This window comes from Polyergus mexicanus, unplaced genomic scaffold, assembly GCF_030449975.1.
Source record: "Polyergus mexicanus isolate NDT 795.1 unplaced genomic scaffold, iyPolMexi1.0 SCAF_10, whole genome shotgun sequence".
NCBI classification, from domain to species: domain Eukaryota; kingdom Metazoa; phylum Arthropoda; class Insecta; order Hymenoptera; family Formicidae; genus Polyergus; species Polyergus mexicanus.
In genome coordinates this window covers 5801040-5824048 of record NW_027223330.1, presented here as the reverse complement: position 1 = coordinate 5824048, position 23009 = coordinate 5801040, and the positions used below count along the sequence as shown (strand labels likewise).

Here is a 23009-nt window from a genome sequence, read left to right as displayed (position 1 = left end):
GCAACCAATATCCTCATCTATAAAACGACCAACGGTTTATACTGAGTCCATCGCAGGACTTGGAAAACTCGAGCTGCTTCGGACTTTAATTTTTGCGCAATTTTAAGTAATAGTTATAACGCATTGCACAATCAACCACACAAACCACCGAACCTACTCTTTCTTTTTCCCCCAGTTACTTTCCCATATTTCCCGAACGTCCTTCTCTTCCTTCTAAACCACCGTTTTCCCCACAATCATTCTCCTTCTTATTAAAAATCGTTCTCGGCAAGTCACCCTCTTCTTCTCCTTATTCTTCCGAGTTAGATGACATCAAGAAAGCGATCCAGAATTTTTGTGATAAACTTCCAAACTTAGAAGCCAAATCATCCTATCAAAATTAAACCATGATCTGGAAAATCTCCTATTATTCCCTCACTCAATAATCCCTTAATTCCCTTCACACTTCTGCGCACATATTTTTTTTTAAATTTCTAATTAAACATGCTTTTATTGTAATAACCAGTTAGAGACTTAATGTTAACGATAGAATCTTTCCCTTATCACTCTGACTGATGTTCTCTACACTAATGTAATACTTGCGAAGAAATAACACACACATACACACATACATACACTCACTCACACATATTCATACATACCAAATCAACTCTTAATGTTATCTTTTTGCTATAATAAACCCATGTATATTAACTTCATTTATTTTAAATATAAATAAAATCATATTTCATTAATAAAAATCATTTAATTCATTATTAACTCCCACTCATTTTCAGTCCGAAGCACTTGGTTCCATCCCGCGTAAAAAAGATTAAATTCTCTTTCATTCTCCCATCGAAAAGGGATCACCAAACGAACGTCTGAACAACCAGAATAATAGCAATCCTAACGGTCATTTACCTGATTTTCGGACCTGCTCGTCCGACTCGATTCCAAACGCCACGAGGCGTTTAACTCCGGAATAATAAAAGATAGTTGTTGTGCCCTTCCATTGACTTATTTTTCCTCGAGTTTGGATGTAACATTCGCGAATACAGATTTTTGTATATTCGGAACATCCCTAGTAGGGACATTAAAATAGCCCGTCTTGTATAATATAAAAATTTTTTTAAGTCAAAATTTTTTGTATTTTATTTCAAGAATATCTCTTTATATTTCAAAAAAGTTTATTCGGATATCATCAATAGTTTTCTTTAAAAAAATTATAAAGATGACTTGTTTTTAGAGCTGTTACACTAGAATATACTCTTAAAATAATATACAAACCACTCGGAACGACTGTGCAACGGTCGCTTAATGTATCAGTATAAAAGCACATATTAAACAATGTAAACGCACGTCAAGAGGAAAATTGTAATCATGATTGGCAAATATATATATTCTCTAAAGAAAATCACTAGCTTCTTTATAGTGGGTGGATCCTAATACTTTAGACATCGTCGATTCCGATTCCTTGGTGCCACGAATGGCACAAGATTTTGGAAGTACTATAGAATTCGCACGCAAGCGTATGTGAACATCAAGAGAAAAAAAGAATCTTACTAATAAAAGAATATTAATGGAACAAGCCAAAAAAACAATGGAACCGAATGCGCAACTTGAAGCGGAAAGAGAAACAACAAAAAAATTTCGAAGACATTCAACATAGCCATCTTATAAATACTTAATTAGAAACATACACAAAGAAATAAATGATTGGTATAATCAATGGAAAAGATTTTGTCCGAAACAACGCCAAAAAAAAATCAAAAACCGATGTAAGAAATCAGATAGATATACTATCCGTTATTTGCGATTGAAGAAAGCCTACAACATAGTACTTAAATTCGACGAAATTTTATAAAAATTGTCCAAATTTCTAAGCATAAATATGTGTACAATGAAAATTATAGCTCATTAGAGGAAAACATATTATTAGAAGTCATTTTATGCCTTAAAGTAAAAGACAAGGCAAATATCGATTTTCAAACCTGAGAAATCCAAAAGATTTCGAATAGTTAAAGAAAACACTAGAAGTTTACTATTTAAATAGAAGAAGCATGGCACATACACATACATATTTACAACTAGAATTCAATTCACGAAGCAGCCGGGAAAAAACCGGCGAAAACACGCAAATATTTGTGAATAAAAAATTGACAATTTTGTTATGAAAATATACGAATTAATGATAAGATAAAAAATGACAAATAATAAGTAAATTATACTCGAAATGATACAGCAACAAACCCTATAAAATTTCCAAATAGAATTACGTAACGAGATAAAACAGTTAGAATTCGATCGCAGCATTATATAACGCTGCAAGAAGCTGGAATCAGCATGAAAAAAAATTTAAGAGACCAATCAGAGAAATATATGTATCTTTCACAATTTAAAGAAAACTACATGTATGTATATAGAATATCTGTTCATAAATATCCGAGCAAATATCTCAACTAATTGAAATTACAAGAAATATAAATTTAATAAGAGAAATTAAGCACAGTTTTTAGTTCGCAATAAAGCGCATATAAAAAAATTTTTTGGCTCGTAAGCTTTTCAAATTATGAAGGTTACCATTGTTTCTTTAAACGGAACTTCTTATTTTTTATATTGCATATTTTTATAGCTCTTCTTGAGACCTTTTCAAAATATAATAATAAAGTATTTTTTTATTAAATATTTTTTAAATTATTTTACATTTTAATCTAACATATTTTGATATAAAAAATAAAATATCTCGTAAAAAATTTAGTTTTCAATAATGTTACTATAATACTTTTATGTACAGAGTAATGAGACAGATCAATTGATATAAAAAAATAATTGTTCTTAAAAAAAGTATATAATTATTTACAAGATAGTTTTTAAACAATTATTTTATTTTATTTGTCTCAATATTCTGTACATAAAAGTATTACGGTAAAATTATCGAAAATTAAATATTTTACGAGATATTTTATTTTTTCATATCAAAATATGTCAGATTAAGATATAAAATAACTCGAAAATTATTTAATGAAAAAATATTTTGTTACAGTGTTTTAAAAAGGTCTCAAGAAGAGCTCTAAGAATATGCAATAAAAAATAGAAGGTTCCATTTAAAAAAACGGTGGTGACCTTCATAATTTGAAAAAGTTACAAGCAAAAAAAATTTTTTTGCATACGCTTTATTGCGAACTAAAAACTGTTAATTTCTCTTATCAAACTTTCTTGTAACTTTAATCAGTTGTGAGATATTTGCTCTGACATTTATGGACGAACGCTATGTATACAGGATGTCTTTTTAATCTTAACAGGCAAATATTTCAAAACTTGTAAGTTTTAGAAGGAAACTTTTTAGACAAAAGTTGTTTGGTTCTGAGGGGGAAAGGAGATAGGAATATTAGTTAGACCTTGGATGGTATTGTTAAGGTCATATCAAGATCATATTGAATTTTTTAAATTGAAATCTCTATCTTGCATATTCTTATAGCCCTTGTCGAGATCTTTTCAAAACTCTATAATAAAGTATGTTTCCATTAAGTATTTTTTGAATTATTTTATATCTTAATCTGACATATTTTAATATAAAAAATAAAATATCTCGTAAAATATTTAGTTTTCGATAATCTTACCATAATATTTTTATGTACAGAATAATGAGACAAATCAATCAGTATAAAAAAAAAAAAATTGTTTTTAAGAAAAGCTATGTAATTATTTACAATGTATTTTTTTAACAATTATTTGTTTTTTTATGCTAATTGATTTATCTCATTATATTTTTTATATCAAAATATGTCAGATTCAGATACAAAATAACTTAAAAAGTACTTAATGAAAATATGCTTTATTATAGAGTTTTGAAAAAGTCTCGACAAGAGCTATAAGAATATGCAATAAAAAACGAGGTTTCAATTTAAAAAATTCAATATAATCTTGATATGACCTTAACAATGCCATCTAAGATCTAACTAATATTCCTATCTCCTTTCTCCCTCAGAACCAAACAACTTTTATCTAAAAAGTTTCCTTCTAAAACTTACAGGTTTTGAGATATTTGCCTATTAAGATTAAAAAGACTCACCCTATGGTAAATCACCTAAGACCGGCCAACCAAATAAGTCCTACAGTTTTGCAGATAAGAAGAAATATTTGAAGTAAAAGTTGTGTAGTATCGAGAGGGACATCTTGCAGAAGTAAATATTTTTTCCCAGATGGAAGTGTTTAGAGAAGATTTTAAAGGCCACCTTCATATTTTTAAATAGTACCATGCATTTTTTAACACCTATGATTGAAGACAGTTTTAATGGTCATGGATATTCAAGGTTACGGACATGAAAAAAATTGAAAAATGAAAATTTATCGCAAATGTTTTCGAAACAGAAAATTCGCGGTTTTATTAATTGAATCTAATTGAAATGTTATTATTTATGTTTAATATGTGATCTTGATCTGTGTTATTTTATTTAAGCTACAAACGTTAGCCAATAACAAGATCATTTAATGTAAATATAAACAACCTTCGGTGGAACATTCAATGGAAACAAGTGAAAAACGTTTCACCAAAGTTTGTTTACATTTACATTAAATGATCATGTTATTGGTTAACCTTTGTTATTGGCTAACCACTTACATGAAATAACACAGATCAAGATCATACATCAAAGATAAATAATAACATTTTGGTTTGATTTAATTAATAAAACCGCGAATATTTTGTTTCGGAAACATTCGTGATAAATTTCCGTTTTTCAACTTTTTTCATGTTTATGATCTTGAATATCCATAACCATTGAAACTGTCTTGGAAAAGACTTCACACAATCGTAGGTGTTCGAAAATACATGATCCCATTTAAAAATGTGAAGATGACCTTCAAATCTCCTAAGCACTTCCAGCTGAGAAAAAATATTCATCTCCGCAAGATGTCCCCCTCGATACCACACAACTTTTACTTCAAACATTTTTTCCTATCTCCAAAACTGTAGGAATTATTCGGGTGGCCGGTCTTAGATGACTCACCCTGTATATGTATATACAGGGTGTCTAGTAAAGATTGTGTCAACGCTCGTGAGCGGGTAGAGCACAGTAAACTGAATAGAATCCTTTACCATTTTACGATTTTCGTAATAATTATTGAGAAATTAATTAAAAAAGATCGACCAATTCATGTGAGTATGAGCGCGCAGTAAAAAGGGACAAATCAATGATGTGTAGTTGCTAGGACGCAAGAATCCATCATTATGCACTGCTTGTACGTAATCGTTGTCATTTGTAGAGCGTTCCTCCCAAAACTTCCTCGCGCTTCTGGCGACCGCAAACTTTTGGGATATCTCTGGGCCGTTCTTTCTCACTGCGCGCTTATAGTCACGCGAAATAGTCAATCTTTTTTAATTAATTTCTCAATAATTATTACGAAAATGGTAAAAGACTTTTCTTCTCGGTTTCACTTGGTCTACCTGCACACAAGAGATGATACGATTATTATGGGACAAGTAAGTGACAATACGAAAGATGGAGGTAGATTAGGTCAAACTGAAAAAAAGTCTTGTACCGTTTTGCGATTTTATAATTATTATTAATAATTATGGAGAAATTAATTAAAAAAGATAAGCCAATTCGCGCCAGTATTATCGCGCGGTGAGAAAGAACAGCCTGATATGGGCGGCATTCATATATGGTAGAATGTGCTAGAATCCATCATCATGTATCGCTCATACGTAATTGTTGTCATTTATAGAGCGGATCATTTCAAAGGATCAAGGACATCCTGTATATGTATATGTATATATTACAGAATGGTCCATTTAAAGTGTTATAGGCAAATAGTTTTGAAACTATTAATAACACAAAAATATGTTTTAGACAAAAGTTGCTTGGAGGGCATATACGACATAATCAGAGTTATGTAGTTTAAGGGGAGTTTCTACTTTGTTAGCATTGAAAAATAAGCAATTTTTCGAAATTTTTAGGAAAGAAACTAATAAAGATAGAACGATAAAATTTGATATCCACAAAAATATATCTTTATTGAATAAAAAAAATCGCCATGTTATTTGAAGCTGTGGGAGGCCAAGTGGACGAATCAAACAGCCCGGTAAGATGAGTAGACGGTGGAATTTCCAGAGCCTCCAAAAATTATCTGAAACGAAAAAATCGACCAGTTTTATAATCTGTAGATGTTTGCGCATAAAGTAGACTAGAATAAAAAAAATATATAACATTTTGAGTAAGTTATGGTTACTCAAAGGCAGTCATTTTTTGTGGAAAAAATGTTTTTCTTTCTTTAAGTAACCATAATTCACTCAAAATTGTTTATATTTTTTTTATTCTAGTCTACTTTATGCGCAAACATCTACAGATTATAAAACTGGTCGATTTTTTGTTTTAGATTTTAGATAATTTTTGGAAGCTCTGGAAATTCCACCATCTACTCATCTCACCGGGCTGCTTGATCCGCTTACTCGGCCCCCCACAGCTCCAAATAACATAGCGATTTTCCTTTTATTCAATAAAAATATATTTTTATGGATATCAAATTTATCATTCTATCTTTATTAGTTCCTTTCCTAAAAATTTCGAGAAATTGCTTATTTCAATGCTAACAAAGTGGAAACTCTTCTTAACATTATAGTCAACCCATTTTTTTTATATGAAATGATATACTTTTCTTGTCAGCATCGTCAAAAACTTTTCAAGACAATTTCAACAATCCTAAATAATGTATTATTTAATTAATATAGAGTTAGAGAGACACCAAAGGCGAATGTATAATATCCGTCGAAAACCACTTCAAAAAAACCTTCTCACAACTACCTAACAAATACTTTGTATACCCAGCAGCATCAAGTACTACAATCATTATAGTCATATAAGCTCTATTATTATAATTGCATGGATTGAAGTGAAAAAAAAACAAAGAAAAACCATAAACGTATAATATATAGACTGCGCGTCTCTACATCTCCTGTATTCAGAACGCAAAATAGAACAAAAAATAGAAAGAGACAGCTGCTGTACGATCACCGATCTGTCTTTGTCTAACTGAGAAAGAGAAAAGTAGAAGAGATAGAAAAGATGAAGATAGAATGGTGATACAAAGCATGCTATCTCTGTCTAATATTTGATGATCCCCACTCCTTAATATTCGGTTTAGATATACTATGTCTATGAGAAAAATCAAACCAAATAAAATAATTAATTCTGCTATTTTAAATTTGTCAATTTTGACATTGAATTTGTACTCAGTATTCTAAAAAAAATCTATCACATCTGATAACATAATTATAATATGACAAAATACATTAAATAATCGTTTCTTGTAATCTTAACAGCAAATTTCTCAAACTTGTGACATGACAGAAACATTTTGAAACCGTAATCGTATTTGACAAAAAAGGTTACAGAAGTGACTAATCTTATTCTTGTGTGTGTGTGTTTTTTTTTATTGAACTGTATAATCAACACAATAAAAGTAAAACCTGCAAGATGACCTGAATAAGATAACGAGACAAATCATACTAAATCAGAAAAATATTCCAATGCTAGACTAATGATAAAACATACTATAACTTTTAATAAAATTCATATATATTATAAGAAATAATTCTAAAGTGAAAACAAAAAACATTTTAAAAGATTTTTCCTTAAGAAAACCCCATATTTTTATTTTCTTTTTTTCAATAGAGGAAGAATATCGAGATCTAACTATTGTAGTTCGCACAATGATTCTAAAATAAAATTGAAAAATCAAAAGTAACATATGTAACTCAAGTAGCAACCTGATGACACATTGTCAAGTGTAGATTCATATCACAGAAAGATTCTTAGTTATCTAACAATATAATTTTATACTTAATATAATAATGAGTACCAATTGCAACATTTGTAATCGATAACGAATAATATCTCTCCCATTTAATTAAAGTAATCAGACTCAGAATGACTTGGTGATAGTCACTTTCTGGATTAGTAACGTAAAAGCATGTATTAACTAGTGTAACACACAAGATTTTTAATTTCATTTCTTTTATATTTAAATTACCTTTTTTTTTATATTAACATCTCACACAACTTTATTCCCTTTGAAATGTAAAAATTTGAGAAGTAATAATAATAAATTCATCTCCACACAACTAAATACTTTTATCACTTCTTAAAATAAAAAGAAATATTATTGTTTCGAATAATTACTAAATTTTATAATTATTTTTAAATAGAATAATTGATAAAGTTCTCAAACTTTTTTGAAAGCATTAAAAAATTATTAAGGATTAAATAATTTAATTCTTTAATTTTTTAAATAAAAACTTGTTTTATCAATTACTCTATTTTAAAATAATTAAATTGAACATTAATTTAAAGTTTTAAAAAATAAAAAAAAGTATTTATATGAAAATTTATTGTCATTATTATTTTCCGAATTCTATCTTTTGAAAAAAATAAAATTGTGTAATGTTAATAAAAAATGAGGTGTAATTTAAATTATTTTAAATTGTGAATATTCTTTTAGTACTATATTTAAATTATTAAAATGTAATTATATATATATATATATATATATATATATATATTTAGATGTATTCATAGATATTGGCTTTTGCATGCATATTTGCAACTAGATATAATGGCTGTGTTTCAAAATTCACAATCAGTACTGAATCTATAGCTCAGGTAAAAAAAAAATGTATATTATAGATTTCCAGTACTGGCAGTGAATATTAGAACACAGGCAATATATCACAAGTATTTTATATGTAAATACATTTTACATAAACCAATGTATTTACATCTAGATATAATATTGTATATATTTAATATTGCTAAAATCTCACATATACTCAGTGCAGCAATTAGTCGCACGCCATAGTCTGGAATGGCACAATTAGGAAAAAATGGTTGTAAGACATATTGAGCAAAAGTCAGTCCCATGATAGCATTTGTTGTAGGTCTGTAAATGACAAATATATTTCTGCAATACTTTTTCCAACTAACAAGATTTGATTAAATAAAGATTTACTTACACAAAAATTAAATTAGCAGCCCATAAGTACAAAAATGAAGGTAGTGCACCAAATGCTTCATGAATATAGGCATAATCTCCTCCACTGCGAGGTACACTAGTACCTAATTCTGCGTAGCACAAGGCACCAATCATAGAGAGCAGACCACATAATACCCATATGATTAGAGATACTCCTACACTGCCCACCTCTTGTATCACTCCTTTTGGTGAGATAAAAATGCCTACAAATATATATAGTTTAGTAAAAAACATTTAATATATATATAGAAACACAAAATATATCAAAATTCATTGATTTAGAAACTGAATTTCTTCTTTATATAAAATTTATAGTTTTAATATACCTGAGCCAAATATAATTCCTAATATAATGGCTATTCCTTCTAAAAGGCCTAACTGCTTTTTCATCTGTATCTTGTTCACAAGTTTTTGCCCTTTACTAAATGGTGATCGAACAGATCCCTCATCATCAGAGCTTATTAATTGCATTTCTCTGAGTGTTTCATCAAATACTTCATTCACCATTTTTATAAAGCAGTGCCTTAGAAGATATTTAATTTATTTCTTGACAATAAAATAATTTAAGATTTTCTAATTAATTTTATTAAATATATCAGCGAATATATGCCATCATAGAAAATAATATATAGAAGTATAATAGACATATAATTTAGACAATATCTCTTACTCACATATATTATCTAAAAATATAATAAAAACTATTCTGCAAACTTAGAAAAACGATATGATAAATGAGAATTTAGGATACTCTACTTAAATTTTGATAATCACATACTCATCCGGTCTTTCTTTTTACGCAAAAAAAAGATTTGAAAAAAATAATTGCTCCACAGTGTAAAATAACCTAATCACAGACTTCTATATGCTTCCATGGCTGCGATCGGGAAGACACTAGAAATGCTTTGAAGCATTTGATTGACCAATCAGGACAAAAAGAATAAAGATTTCTCTATTCTGATTGATTAATGCAAAATGCTTCCAAGCATCTCTAACGGCTTCTCGACCGCAGCCTTTATTCTATGACCTAGTTTATACCAATATACTTTCATCCAATGAGGAAAGAATGGCCGCGTTCAGCAGAGAAAACCGCTTAGTAGCAATCAAATGTGATTGGTTTTTACTTTTAGAACCAACGAATCAACGTCTAGTGTTGGCAAGATGATAATTCGCTTTCTTTGGAGTGCGTTCGAGAACGTCGTTCGTGTGCACACGAGTGTCGTTCTATCTTTGTTTAACTTTCAGTAAATAACGAAGATAAAATGACGTTTGGTGCACATGGATGACGTTCTCGAAATCAGCCCTGCTGAATGCGGCCAATAATAAAAGTGAGCATTTAGTATTTAGGCCGGTATTCATAGTCAGTTTTTATTTCAAGACCGTCTTAAGTAACGTCTTAAGATACTAATACGGCTCTATGAATATTTTAGGTTTGGCTCCCGGGTTTGAATAGTGTAATATTTTCTAAACAATCCAATATCTGAATTCCCTATGTTGGGATTGCATCAAAAATTGAACTGATAGAAAATAATTACATTTGTAATTTCCTGTCAGTTGCTCTTTGCAAGCTTTATATAATTCTCATAACCAAATCTCAAATACGAATTCGCGTGTCGCATAGCGGTAAACCAACGAACTAGCGGTTGAATACTATTGTTTGTAAAGTTTTTGGAATGTTGCGAACAGTAACATTTCTCATGAAATATTAAATAAATAATAATTTTGGATATATGAAAATGTGCGCATCAAATTCAATTATTAATATTAAACAAAATTAACGTTAACAATTAATTGCACATGTATATGTCCTCTGGAAATCCAAAAGACATCCAATATAATAGACAGGGCAGATATATCCTACAGATATCCAGGGGTTATCCAGTGGTCATTTATAGGACATTAATACTTATTATAATACTTAAGATTTCTAAATAGCCGACACAACTAAAAATAATTATGTATGCATATTAAACTTTTATAAATATATTTATAATAATATCTTAAAACATCCTACAAATGTCCTGAACCGTCCTGGACATATTCAGGATGATCCTGAGGATGTTTTGTGCTGTCTGGGAAGATAATCTTAAATATAAGAACTGACCATGAATACCGGCCAATGTCATCTATTCCGCCAAATAAGATAGGTAGTATTAGGCATTTAATTGAGTATTTAAATAGTGTAAGAGAAAACGAAAGAGTAGAAAAAAAGAGTAAGTGAAAGAGAAATTTAGATGGCATTACTGGCCAACTTACTTATTTCGCGCATGCGCACTCCGTTTTGACTAACATAAAATCGGCCCTGCGTTCAGAAACATTCCCGAATGCACACAAGCGTCGTTCTATCTTTATTATTTACTAAAGTTGAACAAAGATAGAACGACGCTCGTGCATCCGGGGATGTTTCTAAACGCAGCCCGAGAGAGTTGCCCTCATAGATATAATATATCTAGACCAAGTGTTGAGGAATGGGAGTCGAGGTGCGCATAGAAAAGGACATACTCTGTTTTGTGTCCCTTGCGTTTTCTTTCGCTCGCACGTAGCATGACGAAAGAGAGTGCTATGCTATGTGTGAGCAAGAGAGAACGCAAGGGACACAAAACAGAGTATGCCCTTTTCTACGTGCATCTTTACCCCCACTCCTTAAATAAAGACAAACGTTCGGTCTAGATATACTATGTCTATGGTCTAGATATACTACGTCTATGGCTGCGGTCGAGAAGATACTAAAGATGCTTCGAAGCATTGCATTAACAAATTAGAATAAAGAAATCTTTACTCTCTTTGCCCTGATTGGTCAATCAAACGCTTCGAAGCATTTCTAGCGTCTTTTCGACCGCAGCCTATGCTGTGGCTATATTCTCACCGTCGCGCATGCGTAAAGCACGCATCGCGTACAGCCGGTCCCTAATCGGAAATATCGCTCTGCTCATACTTTCGTCGCTGTTTGTACATAGGCATTAATTTAGCATTCGATTGATAGAAACGAGAAACGAGGAACGAGCAGTACACGCATTGCGTCTTGATATAATATGGCTGTGGTTAGTACCGGTTGCAATTTATATCTGAATATTATAAAATGAGGTCATCGCGTTGCATCGACTCACGAAACATAAAATCGACAGGCAATAGGTTATTATCAGAGTATATCGCGGTGAGTATTAATAACTTGTAGATAATTTAATATTTCTGACAAGTATGATAGTTTGTCATCTGTAATGTCACACACAAGCGCGCGCGCGCGCGCGTACCATCTGACACACACACACACACACACACACACACACACACACACACACACACACACACACACACACACACAGACACACACACACACACACACCTTATTCTGCAATTCAATACTGTTGCTAATAAACACGGTTTGGATTTAATGATTTCTTAGGATGACGAAACGTTAAATACTGTTTGTGATTCTCAACAATTTTATTTATTTGTATATATAAATAAATAGTTGTAGTAATTAACAATCGTATAATATAATTATTAATCTCGTTATTTGAAAAATATTCCACTTACATTTTCATATTCCTCTAGATTTCACAGATCCTAATCTAGTTTTTGAAATATACATATGTGAACGATATTAATATAGTGCTTACAATTCTTTTCTTTTTAATTGCTTTGACCTATATTAATATAGAGGAAACATATTTAAAGTAGATTTTATATACAAATTACAGTTGTCTTATAAATTATATAGTTTCTTCGTCCATTATTACAATATAAACATTTTATATATAACAACTTCATTTTTTTTTATCTTTATAACAATTTTCTATATAACTTAAGAGTAGAAGTGTGTTAATTTAAAGATAGTATTAACGTAGTAAGTAATTAACTAAATGTGTATTTTGTGTGTGCTATCAATCTATGTATATGTATTGCATTATTGGGTTCAAAATTAGAAAGTGTGAAAGCACTAAAGCAGCTAGTTACATTTCATGGAAGATGCATTTAAATTGTAGAAAAATTAAAATAAAACTGTACGGAGATAAAATTTTGATGTAAATTGTTGCAAATATATAGTATGCAAAACAATAAAAGCTTTTTTTGGAAGTAATTGGACTATTTTATTTGAAAATATACTATTATAATGCTTTTTATTATATTTTCTTATTGATCTTACTTTGATTTTGACAAAAGTATTTACATTGATCTGAAAATTTTCCCTTTTTTTGAAAGAAAAATGAAAAAAATTTTTTGGCAGTATATTATAACTATACATATACATTACATGTATATTTACCATTGTTGTTTTTGTGACAATGAATATATATATGTTATATAAATATGTGTGTGTGCGCGCGCGCGCGCGTGTGTGTGTGTGTGTGGGGATGGGTGTGTGTGGGTGTGAAAGTAAAAATTTTCTACAAGATTTTTTCTATATATATATATATATATATACAAATGCACTAAAAAATTTGCATGTATTTCATAGAATGTATTATAGAGACTTATCAGTTGTCTGCAGAATCAAATTATAAGTTAAACGAAAAATATTTTTTTAATAATTAATTATAATTTTAAGTTTCACGAATGGATTTTTTGAAAATGGGTTTCTCTTACAGTTTTAGAATTTAACAAGGTTGGGAACGTTACTCTATAAAAGTAACGCGTTACGTTACCGTTACTTGGAAAGTAATGATTCGTTACTTTTTTGTTATGTTTTTGTTTTTTGTAATGCTAAAATAAGCTGTTAGATTATAAAATTATTTAATGATCAATATTAAATGTAATAATTTATGTTACAATTAAAAACTCTAAACTAGTCTCTATATAGCAAGCGTTTTTTATATTAAACTTATGATTAAACTTATGATTATTAACTTTAATGATTCTAATTTTTTATATTAATATCTTTACTTTTTAATACACTTTTTATCTTTATAAGAATTTAAATTGTAATTTACAAATTTCAATTTTGTCGAAAATTTTTATCAAATATTGTTTTTAAATATTCATAAGAGAAATATTGATATTATTAAGAGTGTATTCCAATATTTACTGTCAGTATTGTAAAGTCTATAATTTACGTTACTATAGATTTTCAGTACTGGCAGTGAGTATCAGAATGCAGCCTATGATAGAAGGCTACAAAATATTTTTCAAAAAATACATTTATTGAATAGATATAAGATAATAAAGAACCAAAAAATAACGATAAAAGTAACGGCTAATTCGTTACCGTTACTGTAAAAATGTAACGACTTTACCGTTACCGTTACAAACAGAAAAAAGTAACTGTAACGGTAACGACGTTACAAGTAACGCGTTACTTCCCAACCCTGGAATTTAATTAGGTTAATTTTCTGTATTGATTTTTATATTGATATTGTAAATACAACACGCATGAAATGTTATAATTATGTTAATTGTTATATGGACATGCAATGATTTTTATCCAAGACCTAGGGAAAAAACTTGCATTATTTACCGTTTTAACCTTTTTCTTGAGAATTTTACATTGGAAAGAAAACTTTTTTGTAATAGAGACAAGAGAAAAATATGAGTTTATAGATTCTCAAGAAAAAATTATATAATATGATCATATCTTATTTATTATTATTAAATATCATATATTATTTATAACTGATATTATATGATTATATCTAATATCAAATATGGTGATATTGGTTTAAATAAAAATGGTGTTGAACTATATACGATTAGATCAAAGCTGTTTTATCTGATTATGTATGAAAACATTTAGTCGAATATGATTATATATCATTATATTTGATCAAATTATACCATATACATATAAACAGACATAACCAAAAAAATATAATCTTTTATAGATTACATATAAATATATATAATTATGTATAATAAATATGATATTATTTATCAAATATAAGGTCATATCAGATCGCACACAGGATCTGTTTTCTTTATATGAATATATGTATGTATATACAAATATGTATATATTGTTTATAAGTATATCATATAAACATAATATATACATATTTTAAAATCAATTTTTTAAGTAGAAATACATTGTTTTAGTTGAAAAATACAATATTTTAATAAAAGAAGATATATGTTTAAAAGAAAGAGCATTTATCAAATCTAAAACAGCTTCATTCAGAATTACAGCACTATTTTCATAAAGCGTCTTATTAATTGATAGTTTATCAATGTTAAACTCATGACTTTTGTAATTAATATCGCTTACTATATCATTATTTTCATCAATATGCTTGCTGCTATTACACTGTTCAACAAAAAAATTACTTTTTTTCGAATATTGGAACGAGACTGGTCATTTCTTATAGTTTTTTGGACGCTGAACACGAATCCGGTTTTCAAATTGCTCCATCACGTCAAAATTTTAAGAAATTTGCAATTAAAGCTACAAAAATTATAGCTACAATATGTGACTGAAGAAGTTTTATCAAAATAAAGTTTGGGGATTTCCAACCCTCAAAAAGAATTTTTGGTGTCGGTTATTGTTAATAAGATATCCACGGTTAAATATGGGATGTATTGCAGAAGTTAGCTGTGAATTAGATCATTGACGATTTACCAAATAGTCTTCAATTATTATTTAAACTTAAGAGTTTTTAGGTCGCTGAATACGAATGCAATGTTAAAATAGTCAAATTCAAAATGGTGGACTCAATATGGTGGATATCAAAACTTAAAAAATGTTTAGATTTCAATCTAAACAAAGTTCGTGAACATAGCCCTTTTTAGCAACTTTAATTGCAAATTTCTCAAAATTTTGACGTGATGGAGCAATTTGGAAACCGGATTCGAGTTCAGCGTCCAAAAAACTATAAGAAACGACTAGTCTCGTTCTGGTGTTTTTTTTTTTTTTTAACTATGTTATTAGTACAGATCAAAGTCGTGATAACTGAAGCAGTATTTTCATTTTGTATGTTATTATTTGAGTTATCATTTGCATTAAAATAATCGCCACTATTAATTTTAATATTGTTATTTAATGTATAATTACTATTTATCGTTTTTGCAGCATCAACGTTATCATCAATACCATCATCGTTATGTTTGTTTTAGTTCCAGCTTTGCAATGTTCTTAAAGGAGAATCTAAACAATTAAAAATATATAAGGCAATATACTTTTAATTTTTTTAAACAGGTAAAACAAGTATGAATTATATGATATATAGAGAGAGATTAATACTTACCATAACGGAATCTTTATTTGTTCACAATTTATATTTTTTTCTTGGAACTGCAAATTTTTATGAATGTTTTCTGAGACATATTTAGAATAATAGTAATGTATGTTTCCTCTGTAAATAAAAAATATGTTTTATATTAATTAATATTTTAACAATGTTTTATATGCGTATAAATAAATGATAAATATGAAATAATGATGTAAATATTTGTAAAATTTAAAAACATCTACGAAACTTTGTATTAAAAATGATTGGTTCAAAGAATTCTCGTATAGAAGAAGTTGTTAGTGGAAGTTGTCAGTAGACAAAGTTATAAAGAAATCTTAAAATCATCTTTTTTTTTAAAAGCAAAACCTTATATTATCTATTAATTCATTATTTTTCCTATGATTTTAAACAATTTTTTATAACCTTCCATATAATTACATTATTTTATATAAATTCTATGTTTATATAAACTTTTTTGATTAAAATAATACGTACACACAATCATGTTTTAAAATATTGACCATTCCTCCTGAAACACCTGCACACACACGCACACACACACATACACGCCGATTTTCGTAATAATTATTGGGGAATTAATTAAAAAGAATCAACTAATTTGCGTGAATATAAGCGTGCAGTAAGGGACAACCCATTGATGTGGGGTTGCTAGAACGCGAGAATCCATCGTTATGTGTCGTTTGTACGTAACCGTTGTCATTTGTAGACCGCTCCTCCAAAAATTTCGTCGTGCGACCGCAAACTTTTCGTTGTCTCTAAGCCGTCCTTTTTCGCCGCGTGCTTGTACTCACGCGAATTGATCGTTTTTTTAAATTAATTTCTCAATAATCATTATGAAAATCGCAAAATGATAAAGGATTTTTTTTCGGTTTTACCTACTCTACCTGCACGCGAGAGATGATTATGGATGGTTATTATGGGACACCCTGTATATGACGATAATGATGATGATAATGATATCTTTATATATTTTCTTCAATTATTTAAGAAAATAAATTACGATTTTTAATAATAAAAATGATTATACCAATTTTAGAGACAAAAACAGACTTAATATAATGTAGGTAATTTGTTATCACTATTATGGAAAAATCGAATTCGAAAATCATAAATATATATTCTGAAATTACGCTTATGTCATCTAAAACGCATATTAGCATGGCAGATTGAAATTGCTTGTCTGCAATTAGAACACACAATGAGATCATTGTTTCTCTTAATTAATAAATTCCAATTGATCAAATGCAATGTCGATCTTCAATGCGCAATGTAATACAGGCTGAGATGTATGTGTGTGTTGCATAACAAAACTATATTTAGCTATGTCGATTTCATTATTTAAGCAAACGAAAATTTTATTTTGTTTTGAAACTAAAATTTTGAGTTCTAACAAAAATCTATATAATTAAATGTCAAGAAGACAACTTTTCTCTTCTGAATGATGGAAAACGAAGATATTATTTAAAAAAATTTAAATAACTATTCTTTAGAGAAATGGTTTTGCGATTCGCTCATATAGTACTTAATACGCGTTTTAAAATATTGATGTAAATTAAGCCATTGCTTTTTATATTAATATTTATTTGAAGTATTTGTGAAATGTATATTAATTTTTTTGTTATAATGATATTATATATTTTAATAGATTTTTTATTTAAAAAGACTGCTAAAAAAGGAAGGAGTAATCAATGAAAAAAGTGAAAACGGCAATAGTCAAAAACTCATTGAAATAAAAAGAGCCGCGAAACTTGCAGAATAACAAAAACAACCATAGACATAATATACAAGGTATCCCAACAAAAGTAACCATTCCCTTTTATCTTTTAAACAGAAAGAGATAGACCATAACAAATATATATATATATATATCAAATTAAATGGTTGTATTCGTTTCGAACAGCACTACATTTTTTTCTATGTCGAAAAATTCATATTATTAAAAAAAAAATATGCATATATACCTCTCCGTTCTTTAATACAGATAGTTTTTGGAAGCAACTATTATGTTCACAATAGAGTTCAGTTTGAACCATTTAATTTGATATATATTTGTTACGGTCTATCTCTTTTAGTTTGAAAAATAAAAGAGGATGGTCACTTTTAGTGGGATACCCTGTATATACAGTTCCTAACTTTTTTTATGGACTAACATGTACACTATTTTTATCGATTTTTTATAGACAACAAATGAAAACAAGAATAAAATGTGAGAAAACGTACATTTCTGTTCTTCATAACGAAATGACAAAAACTGAAAATGACGAAGTAACAAATTATAATTACTTTTTTCACTTATTTGTCTTTTAATTAATTACTTTTTTTCACTAATTTATTTTGTTCGATATATTTTTCTATCTCTTCTCTCTGCTTTCTTTGTTTGGCGAAAGACGCGTGAAAGAATGCAGCCATTCCGCGACTATATTATTAAACTTAGTTTTCGTTAAAATTTAATATTGTAAAATGATTTCTCCTGGAAAAAATAATATATCGAGTTAGTAAAATAATAAAAAAGATTTCGGTTAACAGGTATGTTTAATAACATGTAGAACGTACTTCTCATAATTTTAATAAAATTCTGTAAGTCGGAGACTTTAAAATTGTTGCGAATGCCTTTCCAGGAGCAATTCATCGCGTATTTGTTTGTAAATATTTTGGAAAGAATGCGATGAACATTATCTTGGGGATTATTCCCTCCAATCTTTAATAGAAACTCTCTTTATAAAAAGAAATCAACAATTAGAAAACTTTCCATTTTATTATATACTATATTTCACTGACATACACTGAAAAAAAATGTTGAGTAAAACGAATTAAACCTCTGGGTTGAATAAACTTTGTTGCAACGATTGTAATCGAATCAAATTAAATAAAAAATCAGTTTGTTCAACAATATTATATACTAATTTCAACTCTAAAATTTAAACATAAATAGTTAAACATAAATGGTTAAGGCTCCTGAGTAGAGTCGCCGTGGCAAATATTGGAATGATGATGTCAGAAGCGAGAAATGACACGCTGAGAATTCTTGCGTGCCATTTTTAAATAAAAAGATATTTTAAAGAAACAAGACTACACATCGCTTTAGTATACTTGTAAAATTGTCCGAAAACTAACAAGCTTTTCCTTTGACAATTAATAAATAACCGTAAAATCAGTGTCAAAGTAAGCCTAGTCATACGGGAAAACATGTAGTTTGACAACTGTCGAAAGAAGTGGAAAATGTTCTTTTTACATAATACTTTTCTTGCTAAGCTTAGTTTTTGGATAATTTTATAAGTTTCATAAATACGTTATACATTACAGCATTAGCATAAAGCGAATAATTACGAAATGGCACGCAAGAATAATTTGGGCTGTCAAAACGTCATTTTTCACGCTTCATAGTTCATCGATTTGCAACGTGAGGTATAAAAATTCTGACATATGGATAACATGCTGGTAACTTGTAGCTAACATGTAACATATATATATATATATAGTGTATATCTTTTATATATCTTTTATATAGCGTAGTATTCTATTAAAATACTTGAGCAAAGGAAGGGCGCAATGCTCAGCCATTTCCAAGAAAATTTGATTTAAATAATATGGCTTTTCTTATATTAGATCGATTAGCGAGAAGGCGGTGTAGCTCGGGTACTAAAACGGGTGGCTATCACGCATCAGACCCGGGTTCAATTTTTGTTCCTGGCACTTTTTGTCTCATTTTTTTTTATACAATCTAGCAACGAATATTTATTCATGTAAAATAAAGTTAATTTAACAACAATTTTTTTTTTAGATTTACACTTTTGAAAAACAATTTTCTTTTAATTTACTCACGAAACTGGGCATAATTTTAATTCAACTTACAATCTTATTATTTTATACATTCTATCCGATATAAAATGAAACAAATAAAACGCCACTATTTGAACATAGTTATAATTTAATACAAAATTACAACAAGAAATTACGACAAGTATCATCCAAATTCCAAATAGTTGTAACTGATCTGTAGAGAGTCTTGATGGTAGTGATAAGAATGAATAAAAGTTTTGACACATTTGTTTGTAATTTTGTATTAAATTATAACTATGTTCAAATAGTGGCGTTTTATTTGTTTTATTTTATATCGAGTAGAATGCATAAAATAATAAGGTTGTAAATTTAACAAAAATTATGCCTAGTTTCGTAAGTAAAATAAAAAAAAATTGGCTTCCAAAAATGCAAACTAAAAAAAAATTGTTATTTAAATTAATTTTATTTTACATGAATAAATATTTGTTGCTAGATTGTATGAAAAAAGAATGAGAAAGAGTGGCAGGGACAAGAATTGAACCGTGTCTGTGAAGTTGGCACGACGTTCTACGAATTTCAAAAAAATACTAAGAGTTCTAATAGCACTTTTCATAGTTCTACAATTCCTGATAAAAATTAAAAAAAGTTCCGCATTCCTTATATTAAAAAATAAAAATTGAAAAAATGTGCTAACTTCGCGAATCTAGCACGACACCCTCCCCTTTAAAATACTAAAACGCGTTGCATATTATCATTTTTGGCAAGAGTTCCGGATAGTTCTTTTCAAGTTCAGCACATATATGCAATTTCAGATCGATATTCTGCCAATTAACAATTTTTAATCAATTTTTGATATCCACGCCTAGCACGACACTCTCCCCTCTAAAGTACTAAAACGCGTTGGATATTATCATTTTTGGTAAGAGTTCCGGATAGTTCTGTTCAAGTTCAGCACATATATGCAATTTCAAATGGATATTCCGCCAATTAACAATTTTTAATATCCACGCTCAGCACGACATTTAGTGAAAATGTGTCATGCTGATGATTTTCCGCAGTTCTAGCAGTAGTTTTCGACAGTTCTATAAGAGTTCTGCGGAAAATCATCAGCACGACACATTTTCACTAAGTGTCATGCTGGACGTAATTACCAAGAATTGTTTAAAAAATAGTAAACAGTCGGAACTCTCTGTAAAAAGGTTTCTAAAGTACAGAACTCTTATAGAACTGTCGAAAACTACCGCTAAAACTGCGGAAAATCATCAGCACGACACATTTTCACTAAATGTCGTGCTGAGCGTGGATATTAAAAATTGATTAAAAATTGTTAATTGGCGGAATATCCATTTGAAATTGCATATATGTGCTGAACTTGAACAGAACTATCCGGAACTCTTACCAAAAATGATAATATCCAACGCGTTTTAGTACTTTAGAGGGGAGAGTGTCGTGCTAGGCGTGGATATCAAAAATTGATCAAAAATTATTAATTGGCGGAATATCGATCTGAAATTGCATATATGTGATGAACTTGAAGAGAACAATCCGGAACTCTTGCCAAAAATGATAATATGCAACGCGTTTTAGTATTTTAAAGGGGAGGGTGTCGTGCTAGATTCACGAAGTTAGCACGACATTTTTTCAATTTCGATTTTTTAATATAAGGAATGCGGAACTTTTTTTAATTTTTATCAGGAACTGTAGAACTATGAAAAATGCTATTAGAACTCTTAATATTTTTTTTTTTTTTGAAATTCGTAAAACGTCGTGCCAACTTCACAGACACAATTGAACCCGAGTTGGATGCGTGATAGTCACGCGCTTAAAGCCCGAACTATATCACTTTTTCGCTAATTGATATAACGGAGCCAGATATAAAGAAAGCCATATTGTTTAAATCATTTTCTTGGAAATGGCTGAGCATTGCGCTTTATCCCTTTGCTCAAGTATTCTTCTAATAGAGTACTACACTATAAAAGCCCTTTTCAATTCGGTGACCCCAAAGTCGCGTCTTCCCCTGTTAGTCGCAGGAATGTGCGCATCATAAATATAATAGCACAATACTCTAGTAGTAAAGGTTCTGATTAAAATTTTCTATTCAATATTTTATTTTGTATTAATAACAAATTATTATTATTATATTATTAATTACGTATATGTACGTTTTATAACAATTTAAAATATTTATGTTTTATGGTTATCAAAATATGTGTTATCACATTTGTGATACGCACGTTCCTGAGACTACCCAGCAAGCAAAATGATGCAAACTTTGCGCAAAGTTTGCAGCAAATTCGAGCATGCCTTTACAGCAAAATTGTGACAAGGTGTGTCCACAAAAAGCTTAGCTTTTGCTGGCAAGGCTTGTCGCGATAATGTGACGCACATTTTACGCAAATAATAGAGCAAACCTTGCGGTGCACGGCATGACAGCAAATTTGTGGCAAGAATAGGGCAAACCTTGCCGGGCACGGCATGACAACAAATTTGTGGCAAGAATAGAGCAAACCTTGCCGTGTACGGCATGATAGCAAATTTGTGATAATTCTCTGTATAGGATGATTTAGAAACTCTGCGACAAACTCTGAGGAACGATAAATCTCGCAGAGAGGAATATTTTTTGTGAAGCAATCCATCATGTTTTCTGACGCGTTGTTTAAGAATATGCGACCGAGCAGACAAGAGTCTTAGGTGGCATTTATTATAATTATGAGATGATGATAATATATGAATAATTGAAAATGAATTCATAATATAATGAATATATGAATTTTATATATATATATATTGTTGCGTCCCTGCGGGTCGTCTCTCTCTCTGTGGCCGTTATTCCTGAATCTGCTGTACCCGTCTCCGGGAGAACGTTGCTAAGAGTTGTTGTCAAACAACGGCGGACATCTAGGGAGAGATCGGCCATCTTGGAGTCTTGCGACGGATGTCATTCCGGGCGGACGTATTCGAGATTTTCAATATTAACGACACACTCCAATACCGCACGCGCCTTTCCTCTAAGACATGATACGAGAGCGACGCTTTTTG

The 23009-nt window shown here is 29.6% G+C and overlaps 2 protein-coding genes across 7 annotated transcripts in view; one reads left to right on the top strand and one right to left on the bottom strand.

Annotated features, from left to right (window-relative positions):
• The window catches only part of Gb (solute carrier family 7 member genderblind), an 89982-nt gene extending 80078 nt beyond the window's left edge, over window positions 1–9904 (bottom strand). For 2 of the 6 annotated variants that reach the window (XR_011447452.1, XM_070302849.1), the window contains exons 1-4: window positions 9684–9904; window positions 9336–9532; window positions 8990–9212; window positions 8801–8916 (exon numbers count right to left, since the gene is read on the bottom strand). Coding sequence is in view for 5 of the 6 variants with exons in the window: in XM_070302849.1 (XP_070158950.1) it covers window positions 8801–8916; window positions 8990–9212; window positions 9336–9532; window positions 9684–9685 (538 nt within the window). In the remaining variant the exon portion in view is untranslated. Of the gene's footprint in view, window positions 1–8800; window positions 8917–8989; window positions 9213–9335; window positions 9641–9683 lie in introns of those variants that run through there. The other 4 variants (XM_070302846.1, XM_070302845.1, XM_070302848.1 and 1 more) reach the window with 4 other exon arrangements.
• A 2045-nt stretch (window positions 9905–11949) lies between these two features.
• The window catches only part of Ttll5 (Tubulin tyrosine ligase-like 5), a 233363-nt gene continuing 222303 nt past the window's right edge, over window positions 11950–23009 (top strand). The window contains exon 1 of the mRNA XM_070303015.1: window positions 11950–12163. The gene's annotated coding sequence lies outside the window, so the exon portion shown is untranslated. The remainder of the gene's footprint in view (window positions 12164–23009) is intronic.